Source organism: Bubalus kerabau, chromosome 11 (genome assembly GCF_029407905.1).
Source record: "Bubalus kerabau isolate K-KA32 ecotype Philippines breed swamp buffalo chromosome 11, PCC_UOA_SB_1v2, whole genome shotgun sequence".
NCBI lineage: Eukaryota > Metazoa > Chordata > Mammalia > Artiodactyla > Bovidae > Bubalus > Bubalus kerabau.
The window spans coordinates 18,229,905-18,257,851 of record NC_073634.1 but is presented as its reverse complement, the minus strand read 5'-3'; the positions used below and the strand labels follow the sequence as shown (position 1 = coordinate 18,257,851).

Here is a 27,947-nt window from a genome sequence, read left to right as displayed (position 1 = left end):
TAAAATGAAAAATGTCATTGATTAGCCTACAACAGCAATATAAAAAATTCTTAGTTGTAAGGCAAAGCAAATGATATGCTAAAATATACTGCAGAAAAGAACAGACCACTTGGGGAATGAGTCACTTAGAGTCAAATTTTCCAGATATCTTAGTTAACCCTTTCTGTTTAGAGAACTGTATTTTACCTCTTAGAATTCTCTCTACAATGCATCATATGGTTCTTACCTTTTAATATGGAACATTAAGAAGGTATTTTTTTTCTTTTAATAATTAAAGGTCATCATTAAGAACATCAGTCACTGAGATGTGGTTAAGGTAGAGACATAAATGTAGATTTACATAATATGGATAAAGGGAAGAGATGTGGCTTTCCCTCTGGCAACTGCATCAAACTTGATTTCCTTTACATTAAGAGAAAGAAAGAAAACTCCCAGTGACACCTTGTGTTTTGTTCATTTACCAACACTCCATAAAAGTATAATGAAGCATATGAAATTGTTTAATATGCTACACAGTATAACATAATTACTTTTTTACAAAATTAAATAGTGGCTAAATACTGATGCCATCTTCCTTCAAATGCTTTCACTATCCTCTGGAAAAATCAACTTCTTTCCCCATTAGAATCAGTAATGTTCAACTCATCCCTGGCTTTCAAAACTTTATCTGATTTCGTGAACTAGAAGTTTATCTCACTTCTCTTTCTCCCTTGCACTTTGTTTATTGAATGTATCTCACTTCATTTTAAAAATATGAAATGACATGAATGGGGGGAAGACTTAGTCTACACAGTTTTCATTTTACTAAAAATAGAAAGAGGACAATGAGGCCAGTAAATTGAGCATCAGGTCTTAATTTTCTCCAAGTCCAACTTCATATTTCATTTGAAAGAGAACTCTGCGCCTAGGCAACACTATTATGAGAAGATTCAAGATCCCATATGGTATCTGGGTAGGATTAATTTTCTCATAACTTCTATAATATTTCACTTTTTGAAAAACAAGTTAACTCAGATAAAAACTGCTATCGAGATGGAGGACAAATGGAGTTCTACAATGTCTCCTCTGAAAAGTGAATGTAGAAAAGGTTCAATAGGACTTCCCTAGTGGTCCAATGCAGGGGATACAGGTTCAACCCCTGGTTCTGGGGGATTCCACATGCCTCCGGACAACTAAGCCCATGCACCACAACAGAAGCCACTGCAACGAGAAGCCTGCACAGCACAGCTAGAGAGTAACCCCTGCTTTCAAGGTAACAAAGACTCAGTGCAGCCCAAAATAAATAAATAAAATTTTAAAAGTAAAGGCTCAATAAATGCTAACTATCACTATTCAACAAATATGCACTAAATATTTATTATTTTCCAGGCATTCTGCTAAGCAGAAACAAGAAAAAATCAGCCCGCAAGGAACTCATAATCTAGAGAGTTGCTTACAGTCTTGAAAATACAGATGATTCTGTAGCCTATATTTGCTCATAAAAAATCTCTTGTAATCCAAATGCATTAAACCAAAGACTTCTACAGGAAAAAGAAATACCGTTTTGCAGTTCTGTTACTTCATTGCATCACTGTACACTTAGTGAAATATCACTGTACAGAAAAGTAAACTCCTTACATTTAATAAAACAATCTGCTACCACATGTTAGGTTTAAATCTCATACCAGAACAAATATTGTTTCCTATATACCAAGTTCAAGCTCAGAATACATTTTTTTTTACATATACAAGTCAGATCTAATTGCCCTTGGTTGTTCCACAGTCTTACATAACCTCAAATCCCGAACAAATATAGACTAAGTCCAAGATTTCCTCCTAATTTCAAAATGCTTCCCGAGGACTTTCCTGGTGGCTCAGCAAAGAATCCACCTACCAGTGCAGGAGACGCAGATTCGATCCCTGATTTGGGAAGATTCCACATGCCGAGGAAGAACTAAGACCCGTGCCACAACTACTGAGACTCTGCTCTAGAGCCCGCAAGTCACACGACTGGCGCCTCCAGGCCTTAGAGCCAAGACTTCCACAAGAGAAGTCACCGCAAAGAGAAGGCTGTGCATGACTAGAGTAGCCCCAGCTCGCCCCAACTACAAGTCCAAGCAGCAAGGAAGACCCAGCATAGCCATAAACAAATACTGCCTCCCTAAAAAGCCTAAGGGTTACTTGCAACAAAGGCATTTACAGGGGCACGTGGTTTACAAGTATTTGGTAAATTTTACATTTCTGTTCCAGGTACATTTCCATATGTACATTATATATTACAATGAAAATAATGAAAAAACAACAAAAATGTCTCTCTACCCACTGTCATCCTCACTAAACTTATTTTCTACCAAATATTATTAATTAAAAAACTGAATTATTTCTTCATGTACTCAGAAGGATATAGGATAAATAATTTCCTGCTCTGCATGTAGTTCGGCACAATTTACTCCAGTTCAAATTAGTTAAGGATTATTTTCTTAATAAAGGGAGTTTACATTTGTTTCTAACAAGGTTTCTTACATTAAGTAGCCAAGAAAATATTTAAATACCTTTAGGTAATTTGTAATAAAATCAAGGTGAACTATACAGAATAAATCACTTGTTTAAGTCTGTATTAATAATATAAATAACACTGATTGATTTTTTAAAAATTCAAAGACAAAAAAGAAATCTTATAATCTGACATCCTAATAATCTGTGATAGTCCAAATTCAGAAAGAGAGGAGAAACAACCTCAGACAAAAAGTTACCATATGCTGTCAAGCAATAAACGAAAAAGGAAAGTCTCAGCCAAGAAAACAGAACAGAGCTACATGCTCAATGCAGACAAAATCTGCAGCATACCTTGATCGATGCAGTCTTCAGTAAGAGCAAAAAGCTGAGGTGAGCGCTCCTCAAGCAGCTGCTGGTGAATATTCACACATCTCAACGTCCACCATGGCAAGCTCTAGAAAAAGGAAATACCAACGTAAGCTGAAATAAAAGGACTCTTTGGAAAAAAATTGTACATTACATCAACTTTTAGAATTTTTTTACATTTGTGAGATTAAATTCACTCTTCAGGAAGCTTACCCACTCACGGCTACATCTTCAGTAATAACAGCAAATCCACTGCCCTGTCTTCCACAAGAACAACATCTCTCCTCCGTTCATTCAAAGCCAGCTGGTCTTCCCAACATCATTTTCAACTTCCCACTTCCTCCTTTAAAATGCCTACCGTCATCGCCCAACTCTGCTACAGCGCTCTACCAGCACTATGATCCAACACCCACCATCCCGGGAGGCCCCCCACTAGAACCTCCTGTGGGGTGATTCTTCCCTTGTCTCAGCTTCCAGCACGTGTTTTCCACCTCCCTTTGCAAACACACCCCAGCATACTCGTGTATGTCATCCTAGTTTTCAGGGTTGTCAGCCAGCTAGCCAGCAAGAGGAGGAACCATGCTTCACTCATCCCTGTATCCTCCTTGAAGCAATGCATGCTGTGCACGCTACGAGGTAAGAAATAGCCTGGGTTCAGGTTATTCCCCAAACTGGGAAGACCTCTGCCACACTCTCTTCCACGAAACCTCTTCTCCCCGAGAAGAGATTAGGGCACACACTGGTCTCTCACTCCCACACTGTGCCTAGAAGTTAGCACCAGACTGGAGAGCTCGTGTTTTTCAAGTGTGTAGTACCTGTCCTTATAGTTTGGAGGGTGGAGACCACGTGTTATACACTGTCTTGACTAATGCACAGGCTGACAGCGCAGTAGCCTTCTCTCAGTTCTCTGGTGCTCAGTCTTACTTTTCAACACAGCCTGATTAAACAAGCCGATACAGAAGCACACACAGTGAAGATGAAAGTTGCTCTTCTGCTGCCTTAGCACCATCCTCCTTCCCCAGAAAAATCCATGACAAAGGTTTATATTCCTCTAGGCTTTCCTCTATACATATGTGTGTGTGTGCAAATAAGAAGTATTAACTATTTTTGATAGGCTCATTAAATTACCAAGTATGATCATGCATTGAATCATCTAAATTAGTTATAACTATGTTACTTTGAATTATATTGCCCAAAGGTGTGAAAAATTTTTTCTTTTATAGCAATACTTACTAACTGGAAATCATGTTTAATCACCAAAAGCATTTTCTGTTACTTGAATTTAATTTCTTAATTTGATCAAGGGGTAAAACTGCCTGTTTCCCTTCTAAACTGCTACACACAACTGTTGCAACAATGATAAAATCACAAATGAAAAAAAAAAAATCTTTTCTAATTACTAATGCTATTTCCTCAGGCCATGTAAGGAAAAGAAAGGTAGAACTATCTAATAGAAAGAAGTTTCACATCATTTTTAATTTAATTCCCTGAGTTGCTGCCTCATTTTCATTCTTTTGCTATCACTAAGCTAAGGAACTCAGTTTATATTCCAATTATCTGTCCTTATCTGCTGTCAGCAGTGAGTGAGTCAGGTCTGGCAACATATTCTTTCCTTTTCTAGACATGGGAATTAAGATAGATCCAGTCAAACAGACTGCCCTGTTAAAAAAATATACATGGAGAAGGAAATGGCAACCCACTCCAGTATTCTTGCCTGGAGAATCCCATGGACAGAGGAGCCTGGCAGGCTACAGTCCATGGGGTCGCAAGAGTCAGATACAACTTAGTGGCTAAACCACCCAGGGTTGTTTGTCAATAAATAAATGATGAATTATTTAAAAAAAATACAACTTATGATGCTCAGCTCTTAAAAATCAGATTTATAAACTAACTCTTTAATCCAAAATCTTCACATGGGAGAAGGGGAGTGTGAAACAAAGAAAGAAAGCATGATCTATTTTTTTTTACTAGAAAATAAAAGTGCCTTTTTCTATCTGTCAAGAATCACTTAATAGAAAATCTGAGGCGTTGATGAAAAAGGAAACTTGAAGTCTTGCTTTAGACAGTTCCCAGATCCTATCTCCTGACTAGTGCACTTATTACTTGTTCTGATTGACAAGTCATACTAGTGAATAACCTTCTAGAAGGCAAGGCACATGAGCGTACTCAAAAGAAACCCAGTAACTGCTTGCCAACTCAAGTCCACTTTATAAATGAGGAAACTGATATTCAGAGTAATTCACTGGCCTAAGGTCACGAGATGGTAAGAGGCTAAGCCAGACAAACTCCAGTCTGATTCCAAAGCCAAAATTCCTTTTACTCAACATTAACAAATTACTAATAATGGTCTATATACTTCACAGACTAGGGGGTGGGGAAAAATTATCTTCTTTTATTGCTCCACAAAAATAAAATCATTTTATTTTTAATAAAAAATCAACCTGATACATTCCTGCTTAATATGCATGCTGATGAAAGTTTTCCATCAAGAAAACTGTATCACTACCTCATTAATGACCATTAGTCTCACCAGAAAGAAAATGATACCATTTTGCAACCTCATGTCTTGATGATACTTTCTTTAGGCTCAAGTACTACTCAGTCTATAAGATCATTTAACTCAAATCAACTTGAAAAAACATTTTTTTATTTAAACTAACATCACTAAAAAGATCAAAGATAAGGCCTTATATCTGCTAGTATACACTGAAATCCATCAAGTAAAAACCCTTCTGGTACAACTGATTCCAAACCTTCTGGCTCTCATGAGAGTTGCTCAAAGAGGCATGATTCCCTTTTTACCTCTTCTTTGCCTCAACTTAAATGCTCAGGAAAACAAGCCCTGATACAGTACAGACCAAGTCCCCATTTTATCCATAGAAATATTATTTCTTAAACTTTTTCGGCCAACACTTGGAAACTGGGAGATCTCACATAAAATTTAGATTTACTATTTCTGGCAATACAAGGTTTACATGCCTAAGTTGCAACGAGCAGGATAGGAATCAGGAAGCTTCCAGCTTGTGGGGCAGAAACAGTCCTCCACCTGTGTTCCTTTAGCCCCAAACCAAGACTAGTCCTTAAAATTTTGAAAGAAAGAAAAGAAAATTTTGTGACATGTGAAAGTATATGAAATGTCAATGTCCATAAATAAAGCTTTACTGGTATACAGTCACACCCATTCACATAGTATCTGCAGCTGCCTTCACACCGCAAGGCAGACTGAAGAGTCAGCTGCACACAGCTGAGAAGCTGCAAGAGAACCAGCACACCTCAAGGGCTTTCTTCAATGCTCTCTTGTGGTTTTTATCACCTCCTATTAGCTTTTCTCACTAATTTATATGTAACCTAGAGAAACCATACAACAAATGCTCTACTAAACCCAACCCAAATATCAATCAATGCAGGACATGAGCCAAGAAACAGTAATAGTAATTAAGATCTACTGTAAGTGCTATTCAGACTTAAATTGAAGAAAGTAGGGAAAACCACTAGACCATTCAGGTATGACCTAATTCAAATCCCTTATGATTATACAGTGGAAGTGAGAAATAGACTTAAGGGCCTAGATCTGAGAGATAGAGTGCCTGATGAACTACGGAATGAGGTTCGTGACATTGTACAGGAGACAGGGATCAAGACCATCCCCGTGGAAAAGAAATGCAAAAAAGCAAAATGGCTGTCTGGGGAGGCCTTACAAATAGCTGTGAAAAGAAGAGAAGCGAAAAGCAAAGGAGAAAAGGAAAGATATAAACATCTGAATGCAGAGTTCCAAAGAATAGCAAGAAGAGATAAGAAAGCCTTCCTCAGCGATCAATGCAAAGAAATAGAGGAAAACAACAGAATGGGAAAGACTAGAGATCTCTTCAAGAAAATCAGAGATACCAAAGGAACATTTCATGCAAAGATGGGCTCGATAAAGGACAGAAATGGTATGGACCTAACAGAAGCAGACAATATTAAGAAGAGATGGCAAGAATACACAGAAGAACTGAACAAAAAAGATCTTCACAACCCAGATATTCACGAGGGTGTGATCACTGACCTAGAGCCAGACATCCTGGAATGTGAAGTCAAGTGGGCCTTAGAAAGCATCATTACGAGCAAAGCTAGTGGAGGTGATGGAATTCCAGTTGAGCTATTCCAAATCCTGAAAGATGATGCTGTGAAAGTTCTGCGCCCAATATGCCAGCACATTTGGAAAACTCAGCAGTGGCCACAGGACTGGAAAAGGTCAGTTTTCATTCCAATCCCAAAAAAGGCAATGCCAAAGAATGCTCAAACTACCGCACAATTGCACTCATCTCACACGCTAGTAAAGTAATGCTCAAAATTCTCCAAGCCAGGCTTCAGCAATATGTGAACGGTGAACTTCCTGATGTTCAAGCCGGTTTTAGAAAAGGCAGAGGAACCAGAGATCAAATTGCCAACATCCGCTGGATCATGGAAAAAGCAAGAGAGTTCCAGAAAAACATCTATTTCTGCTTTATTGACTATGCCAAAGCCTTTGACTATGTGGATCACAATAAACTGTGGAAAATTCTGAAAGAGATGGGAATACCTGACCACCTGATCTGCCTCTTGAGAAATTTGTATGCAGGTCAGGAAGCAACAGTTAGAACTGGACATGGAACAACAGACTGGTTCCAAATAGGAAATACGTCAAGGCTGTATATTGTCACCCTGTTTGTTTAACTTATATGCAGAGTACATCATAAGAAACGCTGGACTGGAGGAAGCACAAGCTGGAATCAAGATTGCCGGGAGAAATATCGATAACCTCAGATATGCAGATGACACCACCCTTATGGCAGAAAGTGAAGAGGAACTAAAAAGCCTCTTGATGAAAGTAAAAGTGGAGAGGGAAAAAGTTGGCTTAAAGCTCAACATTCAGAAAACGAAGATCATGGCATCTGGTCCCATCATTTCATGGGAAACAGATGGGGAAACAGTGGAAACAGTGTCACACTCTATTTTTCTGGGCTCCAAAATCACTGCAGATGGTGCTTGCAACCATGAAATTAAAAGACGCTTACTCCTTGGAAGGAAAGTTATGACCAAGCTAGATAGCATATTCAAAAGCAGAGACATTACTTTGCCAACAAAGGTTCGTCTAGTCAAGGCTATGGTTTTTCCTGTGGTCATGTATGGATGTGAGAGTTGGACTGTGAAGAAGGCTGAGCACGGAAGAATTGATGCTTTTGAACTGTGATGTTGGAGAAGACTCTTGAGAGTCCCTTGCACTGCAAGGAGATCCAACCAGTCCATTCTGAAGGAGATCAGCCCTGGGATTTCTTTGGAAGGAATGATGCTAAAGCTGAAATTCCAGTACCTTGGCCACCTCATGCGAAGAGTTGACTCATTGGAAAAGACTCTGATGCTGGGAGGGATTGGGGGCAGGAGGAGAAGGGGACGACAGAGGATGAGATGGCTGGATGGCATCACTGACTCGATGGACGTGAGTCTGAGTGAACTCCGGGAGTTGGTGATGGACAGTGAGGCCTGGCGTGCTGCAATTCAGGGGGTCGCAAAGAGTCAGACACGACTGAGCAAGTGATCTGATCTGTAAGTGCTATGCATGCTTCTGGCTACTGCTCATTATCCTTACATGAAATTCATAAAAGACTGTGATGTATGTTTCTAAACCCACTTTTAAGATTCAGAGAATGAACACTTACACACATGCATACATACATACAACACATATATACAATTCTATTAAAAAGACAATGTTTCATTTTATACTAATCTCATTAGTGAGATTAAATTAAATACCTAAGGAAGACTTAGAAAATAAATATACCAAGACATTGTCAGCATCACACCTAAAGTCTGATACTAATCAGCACAAAAGTCACACCTGGGTCTGAATCTCCTGGCTCCTTTTCTTTCCTTACCTGAATAGCTGTCAGTTTATGTCTTATATTCACTAAGATAATTCTTGCTAATAACAGCAGGATAGGCTTCATGGTCAGGCTGTAGATTGATTCACCATCTAGAACAAGCAGACTCAGAACAAATGCATCCAGTCCTTTGATCTGGGGGGAAAAAAAAAAAAAAATATATATATATATATATATATATATATATATATATATATATATATATATAAGATCAAACAATTTAGAAAAAAATTAACCTTTGTATGTCTTATAAGGATACATATTTCCCAGTCAATCAGCTCTGAAACACAATCATTAATCTATTACACAGCAACTGGCACTGGACCAAGTCCTAATATTATAAATGCCTTTAGAGATCTACAACTCCAGCCTGCCCTGACCAATGACCACCCATCTGCTTATACTTTAGAGGAACAGAACAATCAAGAAAATGCTACTATTGAAGAGGCACCATTATTTTACAGATTTACTTACAACAAAGTGTTTTCTCAGTAAAGTCATCTCCATGTGAAAGTATTCATATTAAACACCTACATTTCATATATGCTTCACCAGTCAGCTAATGTCGTTACAAACCACAGCTGCCCCTTAATTACTATCAGGCCAAAGAACAACAAAGTCTTACATATCAGATGCTGAGTAGGCGTACAATCACAGACTGACGAGAACAAAGCCTGCCCAGCAGGAAGGTCTCTGAAAAACCCATTTCTCAACTGAACAAATTTTCTACACTGGACCAGACACTCATGTTTTTAAAATGTGGGCTGAATAATTTTGACAGTTGCCACAAAATCAACAGCAGGAATGCTCAACATCAGGAAAACAGGCTCTAAGTCACCAACACAGGATGGAGTCCTTTTACTGTTTATTAGTTTGTGGGCATAGGCAGATTTCTTTTAACTGAGCCTCAGCTTCCTCAATTATAAAATCAAATAACAGAACCTACACCTCACATGTTTCTTGTAAGGATTAAATAATCCAAGTGATGCCAGTGCCAGGCTCAATGCTTTATGTGAAAGTGAAGTCGCTCAGTCATGTCCGACTCTTTGCAACCCCGTAGACTGTAGCCCGCCAGGTTCTTCCGCCCATGGGATTCTCCAGGCAAGAATACTGGACTGGGTTGCCATTTCCTTCTCCAGGAAATCTTCCCAACCCAGGGATTGAACCCAGGTCTCCCGCATTGTGGGCAGACGATTTAACCTCTAAGCCACCAGGGAATCCCTCCTTTATAAAAACATTAAATAAAGGTACAAAAGGAACAGCCCCTTCATCATCACTGAAAAGCGTACTTGAGGTATAAAGACAATGTGAATGACCACCAGCAAACCACCAATAAAGCTTACTGTTAACCTACACTGAGGGTAGAATGAATTTTTTTTTCAAGTTCAATAATCAAGGAACTATTCTGAAGTATTACAACTGCCTCAATCTCAGAAGAAAACAGAACAAAAAAAGTTAAGTTCAGTCCAAAATCACACCAAAGCCAGCGTCTGAACAGAGATTACAGCCCAGGTTTTCCAACTCCCAAGCCAGTACTCTTCCTACCATCTCATGCTGCCTTCCCCTCAGACCTAGGCCCAGCACAAGGCAGTCCTCCAGGACAGGGCCAGGATCACTGCCAGCCTTCTGACTGGGACAGCTGCAGGATGGGGGTGGGAGCAAGCGAGACACAGACACAGAAGAGGACCTGGTCTGGGGAAGAACCTCACCACGAATCCAGGTGGACACGATGAGTCTGAGGTTCCCCGCAAAACCTCCAAGTGGAGGTACCAATTACACCAGCAAGGCTACCGCTTAAAGACTGGAGAGAAGACCCTGCCTAACATGCCCAAGCTGGACCTGAAGCCTCACCGAATCATCTTGCCTTTTAGGTAGACTTAACAATCTTTATTTCCTAGCATCCCAACCAAACTGGTGAAGTACAAGACATGACTTTAAGAAAAAGAATCCTTTTCTAATCACACTGAGACAAAAAAGACATCTACCTGTTGTTGCACAAATTTAGATCACTATCTTCTAATGACATCCTTAAAGATAACAAACAGGTGACTTAACAGGGCAACAAACAGAAAATTACACAAAGAGATACTCCGTGATATACTATTTGGATCTCATTTCCTCTGATACTCAAAGTCAGAGGTTGGTTACTAAACCTTCTTCTCTTTAAGTTCTCGGAGAATGTCATTAACAGGGCAAATAATAAATAAGTAAAGGAGTGAATGCATGAATAAACAAACAAATTTCTTTTGCCAAAGTTATTTTGCATCATTATTATCAAAAAATTGAATGCTTTTCTATCTTCTGCTTAAGTGAAGCAGTCTCTATTTACTCCTGTGATCTAACACTGATATTCCAACCAAGCTCTAACCATGCTTACAGAGGTTTGGAAAAATGGCTGAATTTGAAAGAGGACTGTTTACATTTTCAATGAAAACAGATAAAATGAAAGTTACAAGTCCCTTAGCAACAACTCCTCAGTCCAGAGAGCATAAGACATATAAAAATACTTATTAATCATAACAGTGAAGAAAAGTCAACATCTGGAAGCCTGAGATACATCTGATATAAAACCAGTTTACTAGAAGATCAACTTTTATGCGTGAGAGGGAACTACTCAGATGCTAAGCTTCAGTGCTATCCCAAGGCTGGTTAGACCAGCCGTCACACAGCAGTGCTAAAAATGCCAACTTATGCCTCCATACATTGAAGGCAGGGAAAATTAACTTGGCTTTGATGACTATACTCCAAGACCATGAAGTATATTCACAAATATCTGTCCTCACAGGAACTATGAAACATCAATAAGCACAGGAAAATGACAGCTGGAAAATACTGATATGCCACTCCCCAATTTTAAAACTTCAACTCCATCTTCCAAATTCTCAGATTGCTGGTAAAGAGTATAAACTGAATAATTCTCTCTAAGACAACCTGACACAGTAAGAAGAGTTGAACATGCATACACCCTAGAGCACAGCAGCTCCACTCGTGGATACCTGCCCTCAGCAGAGCTTCCCAACTCAGTCCTGGGAAGCATTTACAAGTGTGGTAAAACATCAGTCCTCTCAGCCCTCAGGGTGCCTAACTATAGCCCTAGGAAGGGGGCAGGCAGTAAAAACAGCCTCCTTCATTTAGCTCATTGCACCAAACATTATCCTTTTTTAAGTTTTGCTGTGCTTGGAAACTCTTACAAATGATTCCCAGAAGATGTGTTCCCATCAGCACAGTACATAATATACTACCAAAAACGGAAACATCCCATGTGGCCATCAAGAGTAGAAAAGATATATAAATTGTGGTCCATTCATACAATTGGAATACTATGCAACAGTAAAAATGAATAGTTTATAATACCAAAAATATACGTCTAAGCAAAGCAAGTCACAGAACACAATTTATTTCATTTATATAAAGTTCAGTTCAGTTACTCAGTCGTGTCCAACTCTTTGCAACCCCATGGACTACAGCATGCCAGGCCTCCCTGTCCATCACCAACTCCTGGAGTTTACTCAAACTCATGGCCACTGAGTTGGTGATGTCATCCAACCATCTCATCCTCATCAACCCCTTCTCCTCCTGCCTTCAATCTTTCCCAGCATCAGGGTCTCTTTAAATGAGTCAGTTCTTCGTATCAGGTAGCCAAAGTATTGGAGTTTCAGCTTCAACATCAGTCCTTCCAATGAATATTCAGGACTGATTTCCTTTAGAATGGACTGGTTGGATCTCCTTGCAGTCCAAGAGACTCAGAAAAGTCTTCTCCAACACCACAGTTCAAAAGCATCAATTCTTTGGTGCTCAGCTTTCTTTATAGTTCAACTCTCACATCCATACCTGACCACCAGAAAAACCATAGCTTTGACAAGATGGACCTTTGTTGGCAAAGTAATGTCTCTGCTTTTTAATAAGCTGTCTAGGTTGGTCATAACTTTCCTTCCAAGGAGCAAGCATCTTTTAATTTCATAGCTACAGTCACCATCTACAGTGATTTTGGAGCCCCCCCAAATAAAGTCTGACACTGTTTCCACTGTTTCCCTATCTATCTGCCATCAAGTAATGGAACCAGATGCCATGATAGTTTTCTGAATGTTGAGTTTTAAGCCAACTTTTTCACTCTCCTCTTTCATTTTCATCAAAAGGCTCTTTAGTTCTTCACTTTCTGCCATAAGGGTGGTGTCATCTGCATATCTGAGGTTATTGGTATTTCTCCTGGCAATCGAGATTCCAGTTTGTGCCCCATCCAGTCCAGCATTTCTCCTGATGTACTCTGCATATAAGTTAAATAAGCTTTATTTACTTATTTATTGACTATGCCAAAGCCTTTGACTGTGTGGATCACGACAAGCTGTGGAAAATTCCTCAAGAGATGGGAATACCAGACCATCTGACCTGCCTCCTGAGAAATCTCTATGCAGGTCAAGAAGTAACAGTTAGAACTGGACATGGAACAACAGACTGGTTTCAAATCGGGAAAGGAGTACGTCAAGGCTGTATATTGTCACCCTGCTTATTTAACTTATATAAAGTTCAGAAACTGGCAAAACTAAACAATATGTTCTCTGAGGATACATATATACGTAAGTGCTAAAACTATGAAGAAAGCAATGGAATGTTAACATCAAATTCATGAGAGTGTTTTATGAGAAAGGGGGCTGGGGACGTCACCAAGAAGGACACACAGGAGACCTTCTAATGCTTTTCCAACCTTTTCCAAGTCAGAGCATATGCAGAAGATGCTATGATTTGCACACCAGGTAACTAGAGAGGCTGCTAAGCCAGACGAGACCAGTTCCAAGGCTCTCCCAGCCCTGGGCCCACAGAGCCACAGCAATGGCAAAGGGGCTCAACACCTAAGCAAGAGCAGTCAGAAAGTTCCTTTCTCCAAGGCTGGTGATGTTCCCTCTCTCAAGCCAGGTGGTGGAAACAAAGATGTTTTATTATTTAAACTGTATACATCTGATTTTTTTGAGAGTAAGATGTACTTATAATAAAAAGATTAAAATCAAGGTCTTAGTGAAAATTTCCTATGATGTGGCCTGAGCCCCATCTTTTACTGCTGCCCCAACAGGCTCAAAGCAGCCCCTCATACAGCCCTCACAAACACCTACTGCTCTGTCCTCTAAATTTGTGCTCATGTGACTGCATCTAGAACGTACTTCCTCCTCTTCTCTACTGATCCATTTTCCTCATCACCCTTCAGGTTCTACCTCAAGGTCCACTCTTGACTAAAAGGTCTTCTCAGACAAAATTCACTTTCCTCATATCTCCTTATTCATTTCAATGCTTCTTATAGTTTGACTCTCTCATGTAACCCATTTCTGCACTGTCTGAATTGCTACCTGACTCCACAGGTGCTTCCACACTAGCACAGCAGAAAGAGTACTGGATTTGGACCCAGAAAACATGGGTTCCAATCCCCCAGCTATAAAGCCTCTGCAAGTTTCTCTTACCACTGTGAGCTTCAGTCTTCTCATCAAAAGAAAATGTCAAACTGATACAACACACGGCAATGAAGCACCACTCCAACCACACATCAGTGCTCAGTACGTATTTGCAACCTTGTCTGGTAGGTTTCTACCCTGCACTGGGCAGCAACAGAGGCCAGAAAGTGTTTCATACACAAAGAGGAAGACAGATGTTCCATATACGTAAACTCCTAGATAATCAAAGCATCTCTTTAAGTGTCAAAATCTTGGGGATTTTACTTGTAATCATTTTGGATGAAAACTTTTGTAAGGTACAGATTAAATTCCCTTCTTAGACATAAACTATGGAAGGGCTGTAGGCCTTTCAGTCATGATTTGGAGCCAGCACTATGAGTCTCCGTTATTCTATCACTATGTAACATTATGACTCGGTAAACTGACTGTGCAGCAGCAACGGCCATGGCTTCAGATGAGGACTGCTTTGTAATTCTCATCAAATTATTAACACTGATCTCTAACAACTCCATTCCCCTTTCATCAGCTGTTTCTAATTCTGAGAAACCAGGAAACAGTAAACAGGTCTTTTTGACTGCGTAAGTTCTGGATGTTAAGGTGCCCTTTTTCCAGGCTGAGTGATCAACAGTTATGCTCCAGTCCTCTGAGGTGGCTGGATAACTCAGTTACCATTCTTCTTCTTAGGGCATGTCACATTCCCCCAAGCCCTGGTACATGTGCTCAAACACAACTGAGGTGTTCAAACTGCAAGCCATACTGATGACCTATGGATGCAGGTGAATAACATTATCTCCATACACAGATATTAAGACTCATGATCACCATGGGGCATCTCCAAGGCACACACTTTAAGCACATACAAATAAGTGTATCTGTGACACAAAGGAACCTCCCCAGGAACTGTTCTAAGCACAGCTGCAAAACTTTTCTGCAACAAAATTAAACAGATCTCCAGACTTTCTACTTCTTCAGAAAGTATCTTTGTGTAGCTGTGGTAAAATATGCAGCTGGAGGACTGGTACAGCTGTCCATTCTTTAATAAACAGAGTAGCTAACAGAGCTCCATAAAATGAGGAGCATTTGAAGAGGAGTTTGAGACTGACACCGGAACTTATGAATTACATGAAACTCTGATCAATGAACAAGCATTCTTAGTAGGTTCTGTACAAGCCACCAGGTCATGTTTCTCTCTTACCTACTATTAACTCTGGCTTATAAAGATCCATTTCTAAAGAATAAACACAATAATACCTACATATGACATTTCCAAGAAGCGTACCTCACTGAACTGCTGAAACAAAACAGATGGCAAAAAATCCTGAGGGTGTAAATCAACAAGAGGGCCCGTCCAGTTACTCTGAACAAAAAGTTGCAAACTGCTCACACCAAGTAGGAATATCTTCTGTTGTCTGCATATAAGAAAAAAGAAATAAACATAAACCATTATGTATAACCACAAATACACTACTATTTCATTTCAGTGTTATTAAGAAAAATGTAAGATATCAACATTGACATTATCTGAGAGTATTACAACAAAAATTTTTGAAACTACAGTTTAGGTCTGCAAAGTCCAACACAGTCACCTTGAGTCACATATGGCTCTTTAAATTAATTCCCAGGTGGTGCTAGTGGTAAAGAATCCACCTGCCAAGGCAGGAGACACCAGAGATGTGAGTTCTATCCCTGGGTCAGGAAGATCCCCTGGAGAAAGAAATGGCAACCCAATATTCTTGCCTGGAAAATTCCAGGGATAGAGGAGCCTCGTGGGCTACAGTCCATGGGGCTGCAAAGAGTTGGACACAACTATGTATGCACCCACACACAGATAAAATTTAAAAATTCAGTCCCTCAGTCACACTATCTACATTTCAAGTGCTCAATGGCCAAACGTAGCTACTGGCTCCCACACTGGATAAAGCAGATACAGAGTATCTCCATCATCACAAACGTTCTCTTGGACAGCACTGGTTTAGGACCTGATCAGATACTGAGAACTTGGTCTTGTGTTCTATTTAACAGCTCTGACATTGGGTGAAAAATTGATTTTATACATAAGAAAAGTGACAATAAAAAGTTGTTTCCAAACATTTTATTGATCTGCACTACAAACTATGAGAACAACAACAACAAAAAACCCCTAGATATTGCACTTGAACCTATTTCTTTTCAATCCTACTTTGGCTGAAGACAGGAGTAAGTAGGTAAACTCATTCTGTAAAGGAGAAAACATTTTAGGCTTTACAGGTCACAGGTGTTTCTTTTGTCCTCAACCCTTTTAAAAATGTAAGCAACACCCTGAGGCACTTTGGCCTTGACCCACCAGAGGTAATTTGCCAACCTTTAGATTAAGACACGAGTGAAAGTGAAAGTTGCTCAGCCGTGTCCGACTCTTTGTGACTCCGTGGACTATACAGTCCATGGAATTCTTAAAGAAGCTTCCTTTTTTGCGGTAGGGCCTAGGGAGTGTTGGAGGAAGAGGATGACTGCTTTCACTTTCTTCAGCATGAAGCTACAGGAATCCTTCTAGATTCCCTAGGCCCTACCTCAAAAAGGAAGATTCTTTAAGAAAAAAATAAATAAAATAAAACCTACGAGCCTATGGTATCCAGAATGCTCTGGACACAGTGCAACTGAGAGCAGAGCAAAGAAAGAATAGAGGCTGTTTGTAGTTAGAAGTTTAGGAAACTTAGGGCAACAGGTGTGCAGCAAGATCTTAATGTAAGCCTTAATAAACGTCATAACTAAAAATCAAAATCCTCAAGAAGAGCTAAGAATACAGTTTAATTTTCAAATAACCTCAAAATAAGGTAACTGAAATGTCTCTTCTCAGCTCTGTGTGACAAGCAGGAGTTCTGGTCGACCAATGTTTACTGCATTTGTGCATGCACGTGTGTTCTCACGTCACCACACAAAGCTATGGTAACACACAGACACCTGAGAGCAAAATAACAGGACTGACACGAGAGGAAAGAAAAACTGCCAGACGGCCAGAAAAATGAAAATGAACGACATCCGTTAAGTAAAATACAATGTCTGTAGTAGTATTTTTTATAAACTCCTAATAGATGCAGATTACATTTTATTCATCTTTACAACCTCAACACCAAGCACAGTAGTTGATTTGTTCAAGAACTAAAATGAAGTCATTTCTTACAAATTATGATAAAACAAAAGTGCATATGTTTCAAAGAAAACTAAAACAACGTGGTTGCCAGAGACAGTGGAGAAAAGAAAGGTATATTAACAAACTTACAAGAGTAAAATATAAGCCACTAAAAAAATTAGGTTAACTGCTGTGCGACTATCCCTTATACTGCTGCTGCTGCAAAGTCGCTTCAGTCGTGTCCGACTCTGTGCAACCCCATAGACGGCAGCCCACCAGGCTCCTCCGTCCCTGGGATTCTCCAGGCAAGAACACTGGAGTGGGTTGCCATTTCCTTCTCCAAGGCATGAAAGTGAAAAGTGAAGTCGCTCAGTCATGTCCGACTCTGAGACCCCATGGACTGCAGCCTACCAGGCTCCTCCGTCCATGGGAGTTTCCAGGCAAGAGTACTGAACTGGGGTGCCATTGCCTTCGCCGTCCCTTATACTAAATACTATTAAATTACATAAACATCAATGGAAGAAGATAAACCAAGGGTTCCATAATAAAAACATTAAAGATAACAATCTAAAAATAATAAAAGTAGTTATAATTCTCACTCAGCAATCTACAAATAACCAGATGATAGTGTACACTTTCATGTTAAAAAGAAAGAAGGTCTGAAGTCTTAAGTATGGCTAAAACCTATGAGACCTAAGCAACTGGAAGCTCAGTGGTTGGCAGCTATCACCCGGTCATAACTTAGTGTTATATATGAACCTCTGACATCCTACACCACTTTACCTTTTCATTCTCGATGGTCCTCTGGACAGAAGCTTTTACATAAATTATTACGTACATCAAGAGTCTTGACTAAATGTAAAGCCAGGTTTTCCAAAAACCGCAAAAGTCAGTGTGCCTTAACACACTGTCAAGACACTACCAAATGTATTCAAAATTCATTTCTCTATGAAAATTTCAAATAAAATTCTACCTTCTGATGTTGTCCAATTCTGCTGAGTCATCCAGGAATGTTACTATCTGCTTCTCTAGGTAGCTGTCAATCTTTTCTTCAGTTATTGTTGCTGAATTTAAAATACTTTGAGTCAATGAATTTAACAATATGGCTTTGTAGTTCCCTTCTAGCAACAACTGTAGGAAAGATCCACTCTCTGTAACAGAAAGAAAATTTGTACAATAATCCAAAAAAATACTATTTTCATATTGTAAAGGGTAACACTATTACCATTTCAGTATGCAAAAAAAAAAAAATGTATATATCTAAAACACTTCCTATAAATTAATCACAAAGCACTGTGCAAATTCCCACCATTTCTCCTAGGATTAGGAGCTCATCCATATCATGAACAGTAAGGCAGAAGTTAGACCTAGAAAAAATATTCCTCATTAGCAACGAACATCATCCTTCTGCTGAGAATTCAAAAGGAATCCCTACTGAGAACAGAAAAGTTTCCTTAGAACATTTCCTTTTACCATCTGGCTCCCACTACCCCCACCATAAAAGTGAAAGTGATAAGTCACTCAGTAGTGTCCGACTCTTTGCAACCCCATGGACAGCAGCCCATCAGGCTCCTTTATCCATGGAATTCTCCAGGCAAGAATACTGGAGTGGGTAGCCATTACCTTCTCCAGGGAATCTTCCAGACCCAGGGATCCAACCCAGGTCTCCTGCATTGCAGGCAGATTCTTTACTGTTTATGAGCCACCAAGGATGCCCAACCATACTCCCTGGTGAAAAGCTGGTGCACTTATTGTTCCCCTAATATCCAAATGCACATTCCTGCCTCCACACTTTTACACTGGTGATTTCCTCCTGGGGAACTCTTTTCCACTTACTAGTCTTATTCTCGGATCAAAAATCAGGTCAGGTTTGATTTCTTCCATAAGACTTCCAGACTCAGACTTCAGAAACCACCTCTCACCTGAAGCACCTATTGTATATAACAGCCAAACACATGTGTGTGCGTACACACACACACACACATCCCACTTATACATATATATTGTGTTAAACTCTCTCTCTCTCTCACACACACACACACACACACACACACACTGTCCTATATTGATATTTCTCTTTTGGGTCCAGCTTAAACCCCACAACAACGTGTACCTATAACCCTGTAGTAGATGTGCCTTTTAACTCTTTATTTCTCTGGCAAATGTGCTTTGCTTACAAGATTACATCTTTGCTGCCTCATTTCAGTTGTTGTACTTACCAGCTGTGAGACCTTGAATAAATTACTTAACTTACTTAAATTTCTTCATCTGCAAAAAGGAACAAAAGTACTGTCTACTTTATATGTCTATTATAAGGATTAAATGACTGAATAAGTGTTAAGAGATTATAAAAATAACTGACATTATTACTGAGGGCTTCCCTGGTAGCTCAGACGGTAAAGAACCCCTGGACGGGGAAAAATTTAGGGTTAAGACAAGTACGGAACCCGAAGACCACGCCCACCAGGTCAAGGAGGCAACAACCTGAAGCCTTAAGAAATCAGGTAGATTTGGGTAGGAAAAAAATACAGGAGGGATGAAAACCCAGCCGCCTCTTCTCCCCACAGTCCTCGCGGCGGCCTAAGTCCCTCCTGGCACGTTCACCCCTCTCACCCAAACTGGCGACTCCCTCCTGCTTCCACTGCTGCCGCTCAGCCTGAGTAGGGAAGCCCCTCAGCACTGCCAGCTCCGGGGTCCACATCACCCCGGACATAGCTGCAGCCAAAAGATTCCTACGAGAGTCACACAGGAGTCAAAAAGAAGAAAGTACAAGTAAAAGCGACCAAGACGCCGACGACTAGTGGCGACAGGTCGTGTAAACACAAAGCCTAGACCACCATGTGCAGATAGCGGAACAAGGAGGCGGCCATGACAGCAGCGCGGAGAACCCTGGGAAAAACACGCATACTCGATGAACCTGCTTCCGCCTAGGAGACCAACACGAGGCCTTGATACCGAGCATGCCCAGTGAGGATGCCCCGCCCCAAGCTGGGGAAAGGGGCGGGACTCGGGGGAGGGGCCTTGGTTCCCTCAGCCCCGACCCCAGAGGCGTAACCTTGAGCTGTGGAAGGAGTGAGGGGCGTGGAGTCATCCTGCACCGCCCACCCAGGAGGCCGGTTGCTAAGTCACTATAGTCGTGTGCGACTTTGTGACTCCGTAGACGGCAGCCCACCAGGCTCCCCCGTCCCTGGGATTCTCCAGGCAAGAACACTGGAGTGGGTTGCCATTTCCTTCTCCAATGCATGAAAGTGAAAAGTGAAAGGGAAGTCGCTCAGTCGTGTCCGACTCTTAGCGACCCCATGGACTGCAGCCTACCAGGCTCCTCCGTCCATGGGATTTTCCAGGCAAGAGTACTGGAGTGGGGTGCCATGGCCTTCTCCGCCCAGGAGGCCAGTGGAAGAGGTCACAGTTTCGGTCTTGCCCAGCTGCTGTATAATTGGAAAGACTGCAGCTTTGATTTCTAAACCTCTTTAGGTCAGAACCCTCCAGACTACCTGATGAAAGCCTTAGTCGGTCCTGCCAAAGCACGTGGGCCCTTACTACCAACACTGAGGTACCATTTCAGGGAATTAGAGACCCAACGAAGAGGAGTCCAGTGAATTCCATATGAGAACTCTGTCTGGACTTAACTGGTGATCAAGTGGTTAAGAAACTGACTGCCAATGCAGGGAGACAGGGGTATGATCCCTGGTCTGGGAAGATTCCACATGGCATGGAGTAACTAAGCCCATGCAACTGGACCCCCATTCCCTAGAGGCCCTGCTTGACAACAAGAGAAGCACCCAGAAAGAGAAACCCACGCACTACAGCTAGAGAGAAGCCCATGCTCCCTGCAACTAGAGGAAGGTCCAGTCTGTTTCCTTTCCCTCTGACTTGAGGCTCTACACCCCGGAAAGCTCCTTCTTGTCATAAAGAAACAAAAACCCACTGAAACTAGAAAACCTGACTGTTGATTAGGGAGACTTTCAGAGAAAGATCTTGATCAACAGAAGGAAATGTAAAAAAGTAACAAATATGTATTTCAATTAAATAGAGATCGGAGATCAGAAAGGAGAACTTACACATGACTTGCCATGGTTGTGGGTACCAAAATGCAATGTTCTGATGATCCTGAATAAACCTATCTTTGCTGGAAATACTATCTGGCAGTCTATTTGTTTCTGGCCAACAATGCATTTAAACTTTATATACTTCAAATAAAAATACATTTTTATAATCCTTTAGTCAATTAGTGTTAATAGAAGCAGGAAATCTTTGATAACTATAGTGGGCTGACTAGTTGCCCCAAAGATATCAAGTCTTAATCCCTGTTACCTGATTTGGAAAAAGGATTTTAAAATGAACCTGATGGGTTCAAAGTGCTGTCCTAAGAGATGGTACTTATAAGTGTCCTTATAAGAGAAAGGCAGAGGGAGATTTTACACACACACACACACACACACACACACACACAAGAACGATATGTGAAGATGGAAGCAGAGGTTGGAGTAATGCATACACAAGCCAACAAATGCTGGCAGTCACCAGAAACTGGAAAAGACAAAGAATGGATTCTCACCTAGAGCCTTTAAAGAGACAGTAGTCCTGCTGACACCTTGATTTTGGACTTACGGTCTTAAGAACTGTGAGTGAATATATGTGTTGCCTAAAAAAAAAAAATGTATTTATTTATTTTGTCTGCATCAGGTCTTCCACTGTGGGATCTTTCCCCAGACCACGTGGGATCTTAGTTCCCCAACCAGGGATCAAAACTGTGTCCCTGCATTACAAGGTGGATTTTTAACCACTGGACCACCAGAAAAGTCCCCAGTCATCTGTTGCTTTAAGCTACCAAGTTTGTGGTAATTTTCTAGAGCATCTTCAGGAACTAATATATATATATATATATTAAAACATAATTGATGATTTTATAGAAGTAAAGGCAAGACAAATATATTTTATGGAATAAACATGTAATGTTAATTATGTATATCTTTATTTCATTACTTATCCAAACATCGCATGCCTGCTAAGTCGCTTCAATTGCGTCCAACTCTTTGCAACACTATGGACTGTAGCCTACCAGGTCCCTCTGTCCATAGTGTTCGCCAGGCAAGAATACTGGAGTGGGATCCCATGCCCTCCTTCATGGGATCTTCCTGACCCAAGGATCAAACCTTCGTCTCTATGTCTCTTGCATTGGCAGGTGGGTTCTTTACCACTAGTACCACCTTGGAAGCCCTCTCCAAACATTACTAGCCTTTCCAATGCCCACTAAGTTATTTTAATTAATTATTCTGATGACTGCTGCTGCTGCTACACTTATATAAACATATAGTTTAACACATATTTTTGCTATGAAGATATATTTCTCAAAGAAGTTATTATAGAATGTATTTCACAACCCTGTAAATGTTATAGGCAGACTTCGGTGTGATTGTCCTTTTACAGCTTGGAACAAGTTACCTTCCAGTCTCCCTGTCTTCTCAATTCCAGTTTTGGATCTGAAGACACTTCTCTTATCCATGCGATCAATGTAACATGTACTTTCATGTATTAAAATGGTAATCACATACAAAAAAAAGATAGCCACTTTACATTAAAAAACACACAGATTAATGGAACAGAACTGAGAACCAAGAAATAAACCCATATATACACAGTTAATTTACAACAGAGGAGCCAAGAAGATACAATAGAGAGGACAGTCTCTTTGATAAATGGTGTTGGGGAAAATGGACAGCCACATACAAAACAATGAAAGTAGACCACTATCTTACACCACACACAAAAATTGACTCAAAATGGCTTAAAGGCTTGAATTTAAGACCTGAAACCATAAAATTCCTGGGAGAAAGTAAAAGCGGTAAACCGACTGACATCGTTTCCCTCCTAGCTCAGTCGGTAAAGAATCTGCCTGCAATGCAGGAGACCTGGGTTTGATTCCTGCGTTGGGAAGATGCCCTGGAGAAGGAAATGGCAACCCACTCCTGTATTCTTGCCTGGAGAAACCCATGGACAGAGGAGCCTGACAGGCTACAGTCCATGGGGTCACAAGAGTAGGACACGACTTAGTAACTACACCACCACCACCACCACTGACATTGGTCTTAGCAATGTTTTGTGGCTGTGACTCCAAAAGCAAAAGAAACAAATTCAACAATAAATAAATAGGATTACACCAAACTAGAAAGCGTATACGCAGTGAAGGAAACCATCATCAAAATGAAAAAGGCAACCTACTGGATGGGAAAACATATTTACAAACCATATACTTGACAAAGGATTAATATGCAAAATATATAAAGACTCATACAACTCAACAACAAAAAGCAAACCAATTTAAAAAAATAGGCAGAGGTTCTGAATACAGCTTTTTGCAAAGAAGACATACACATGGCCAACTGGCACATGAAAACATGTTCAGCATCACTAATCATCAGGGAAATGCAAATCAAAATGATAATGAGATATCAACCCATACCTCTTGAAATGGCTATTATCAAGAAGACAAGAAATAGCAAGTATTGTAGAGGATGTGGCGAAAAGGAAACCCTTGTGCACTATTGGTGGGAATGGTGCAGCCATTATGGAAAAGAGTAGGGAGATTCCCGAAAAATTGAAAATAGGACTACCATATGATTCAGCTATTTCATTCTGGGTATTTATCCAAAGAACACTAAAACATTAATTTGAAAAGATATATAGACCCCCTATGTTCACGGGAGCATTATTTATAATCCCCAAAATATGGAAACAAGCGTCCATCAAATGGATGAATGGATAAAAAAGATGTGATGTATATATAAATATATATATATATAATTAGAATACCACTTGAATATTTTAAAAAAGGGAAATCTTTCCATTTGTGACAACATGGATGGAACTTGAGGATATTATACTAAGTGAAGGCTGCTGCTGCTGCTAAGTGAAGGCAGACAGAGAAAAACAAATACAAGATTTTACTCATATGCAGAATCTAAACAAAGAAACACAAGAAAAACAAACTCATAGATGCAGAGAACCAATTGGTACTCACCAGAGGGGAAAGAGGTTAAGGGGTGGGGGGAAGGGTTCAACTGCATGGTGACAGATGGTAATGACTTTGGGGGGTGATCACTTGGCAGAGTATACAGATGTTGAATTAAATATTGTACACCTGAGACACATAATGTTATATACCAGTTTTCCCTTAAATGAAAAAAATGTAGCCACTTTAGAGATATATTAGAGCCACAGACATCCCATCAAAAATTGTACACATATGGCATAGGGAGGGCTATATCTTCTCAGGCTTACAGGAGAAAAATTGGGAAGGGCATCAAGTTCGGGGGAAACTAATGGAAACAGAAGAGAGTGGGTTGAGAGAGCATCACCCCTCTTGGGAGCAGTCACTAATGCTTCTCGAGTCAGGCTGGCCATCAGAGGTCTCCAGGTGAGTCTAATAAGCCAGGGACAAGAACCATGAACTGGTGTGTACCACGCATAGTGTGCTAGGCAGTTCCCTTAAGTTATGCTGTTGATACTTCTAACAACACAGAGAGACGGTCATTATTTCCTTACAGATGAAGAAACTGAGTCTCAGAGAAGTCATGTGGCTTGTCTGAGGCCACATGACTAGTGATCTGAGGAACCAGGATGACTCCAACCTCTGTTGCTCAACAAAATATCACTGACTTGGATTCAGAGTGTAAATCTGTCAATCAGCCAGAAAGTGACACAAATTCCTTTAGAACTAAGAGATATTTGGCCACTTTAGGAGAAAATTGGGACATACGAGAGCCACTTTTGAGAATAACATCCCCAAAAACTTAGGGAAAGAATGGCTGTTCTGCCAGTCACTAAACCTATTTACTCAATTAATGAAAATTTGTTTCACAGAATAGACCTTTGTGGCCACCCAGTCAGTGTTAGCCTCTTGCTTCTGAAAGTCCTCCTGTCAGGGATGGATTCACTCAAATAAACACACCTCTAAGCACCAACTAACCAACAAGAGTGCCAACTAGGTAGTCATACCTCAGAAGACGTCAATTCCTGATTCCTCAGAAAGTCTCCCAGACCCTGAACTCCACACTGCCACAAACCCATGGAAGATCAACACTCCGCTCTGCTGGGAGAGACTGTGCCTGGCCAGCATGACTTTCCCTCCAATGACATAGTAAAGATCACTTGAAAATCAAAATCAACCCTGAATATTCATTGGAAGGACTGATGCTGAAGCTGAAGTTCTAATACTTTGGCCACCACATGTGAAGCGTCAACCCATTGGAGAAGACACTGATGCTGGGAAAGATTGAAGGCAAATGACACGGGGCCGGCAGACAATGAAATGGTTAGATAGCATCACCGACTCAATGGCCACGAACTTGGGCAAACTCCAGAACATAAGAACAGGGAAGCCTGCCTGGTGTGCTGTAGTCTGTAGGGCTGCAAAGAGGCTGACACGACTTAGCAGCTGAACAACAAAAATAAAAAAGGAGTTAACTGTGGTTCAGGCATTCAAAGTAAAGCCAGGTGGCCATTGTGGATGTGGTTTCAGACATGTTCCTACATCAACTGAGAATATGAATGTTCTGAACTGCATCAAACCAGCCATTTTCAAAAAATTATCAGAAGCAGCTACCAGATGCAATCATATGGCCGTAAGTTCCCCCTTGTAAATATGCAATCATTTTTGGACCCCAATCAGTCCTTGTACCATTCTTGCCAGCTCCGATCCTAATATTTAACAACTTAGGCAACATTTCAATTTTTGCCTGTGTAAGTCTCCCCATTTTGTAGTCAACACAATTCAAGTGCTTCTTGAATCTGTGTATCCCAAGCAATAGTCCTCAGTTTGGCTCAAATAAAACTCGTTCCTATTCCTACTGTAAACTGTTTATTATTTACATCAACCCCTCACTATATGTTATGACTGAATTGTGGTAGGCCTTCCAAATCCCTATGTTGAAGTCTTACCCCCAGTGAGAACCCCCTCAAAATGTGATTGTATCTGGGGACAAGGTCTCTAAAGAATTAAAGTAAAATAAGGTCATGGGGGTGGGCCCTCATTCAAAGTGACTGATGTTCTGACAAAGGAAACTGTGAGACACGGTCACCAACCAACCGCGCTGCTCTCTTCTCAGTGCATCATAGGTTTGTCTATGTCAGAGCCTAAACTACTTCCTGGAAGAATTTCTGCCTCTTACATAGTGCTATACCACAATCCTAACTCTTGAATTCTCTTTGATAAACGGAAGAATTTTTTTTAATTTAATCTTTTAAAACTTGGAATAACAATGGCGTCATGGGGAGCTTTTGATATGTCATGAAGAATCAATTAATATGCTTAAGAGGCATTCTGGAAAAAAATTAGGAGACAAAACAGCACATAGACAACACTGGTTTCTTTTATTGAAAAAGTGAGGCCTCCCAAAAGACAAAACAAAACTCCAAGACAGTCTAACAGACTTCATAACATTCCCAACTCCTTGGGTTACTCTTTTGCTTTACTCAATTTTCCAAATGAACTCCTCCTTATCCCCAGAGTTTTCACAAAAAATTCACATACTCTAGTAGATCCAATCAACTCTGTGAACAACAGGGAACCACATATACAGATTTTGGCAGAATAAAGGTACAGAGGCAGATAAACCACAAAGCTTATGCAGCTTAAGGTTTATGGCCCCTCTCAAGGCTCTGGGTAGGGTCCTAACAATGTAGTCCTAACAATCTGATCCTCAGACTGCATAACATCTGCAAAAGTAATAAAAAAGTAGCTTAATGATTGCTTAGGGCTGGTGAGGGAACAGGGCGAGAGAGGACAGTGATGGCTAAAAGATACGGGGTTTCTTCTTGAGATGATGCAAATATTCTAAAATTAACTGTGGTGATGGTTGCACATGTGAATATACTAAAAACCACTGAATTGTATACCTCAAATGGGTAAACTATATGGTATGTGAAATATATCTTAATACAACTTTTAAAAAAATGTTACCTTCAGTATTTCCTTGGTGGTTGAGATTAGGACTCTGCACTTCCATTTTAGGCAGCATGGGTTCAATCCTTGTTTAGGGAACTAAGATCCCACAAGCTGCAGCCAAAAAAGGAAGATACTGTCATGTCAATTAGTTAGCTTCAATCTGTCTTTCACTCAGATACACTTCCTCTCTAAGCAGGTAGCTCTAGAGTGGCTGTGGGAATCTGGGGAATCCAGGAAGCTGAGTTGGGGACGTGTTTAACTTTGGTTTAGTGAGATAGATTTATAGAGTATGCAGTCATTTCTGTGGCTATTGCTAACCACTTCAGTGTAGGAATGGCTTCCAAGAATATTCCTACAGCCTCGGTACTGACCTACTGTGAAAAAATGAAGGCTGGCAATCTTAGAATACAATGAATGAATGAGTTCTGTGCTGCTCAACACCAGAAGTAGGTGGATAATGGAAGAAAAACAAGATCTGAAATGCACACAACCAGAAGCTATGTAAAATTCTTCCAGTAATCAGACTAACGTAAAATTGTGAGAAGATTCAATCCTCATCAATTCCTGGCCAAAATGGAAATCCACTCCTATCAGGAATATACTTGATTTTCACACTGAGAATGGGTATCACTATAAATCCATCATAATTTTTTTTGATGATTTATTTTTAATTGGAGGATAATTTCTTTACAATGTTGTGTTGGTTTCTGCCA

General features: G+C 40.4%; 1 protein-coding gene across 3 annotated transcripts in view; it reads right to left on the bottom strand.

Moving 5' to 3' along the window:
* TTC27 (tetratricopeptide repeat domain 27) overlaps positions 1 to 20,233 on the bottom strand; it is a 178,122-nt gene extending 157,889 nt beyond the window's left edge. The window contains exons 1-5 of one of the 3 annotated variants that reach the window (XM_055539763.1): positions 19,902 to 20,233; positions 18,262 to 18,439; positions 15,462 to 15,591; positions 8,739 to 8,879; positions 2,827 to 2,929 (exon numbers count right to left, since the gene is read on the bottom strand). In XM_055539763.1, the coding sequence (XP_055395738.1) occupies positions 2,827 to 2,929; positions 8,739 to 8,879; positions 15,462 to 15,591; positions 18,262 to 18,439; positions 19,902 to 20,001 (652 nt within the window). In that variant the 5' untranslated portion in view covers positions 20,002 to 20,233. The remainder of the gene's footprint in view (positions 1 to 2,826; positions 2,930 to 8,738; positions 8,880 to 15,461; positions 15,592 to 18,261; positions 18,440 to 19,901) is intronic. The other 2 variants (XM_055539761.1, XM_055539762.1) reach the window with 2 other exon arrangements.
* Positions 20,234 to 27,947: the final 7,714 nt, after the last annotated feature.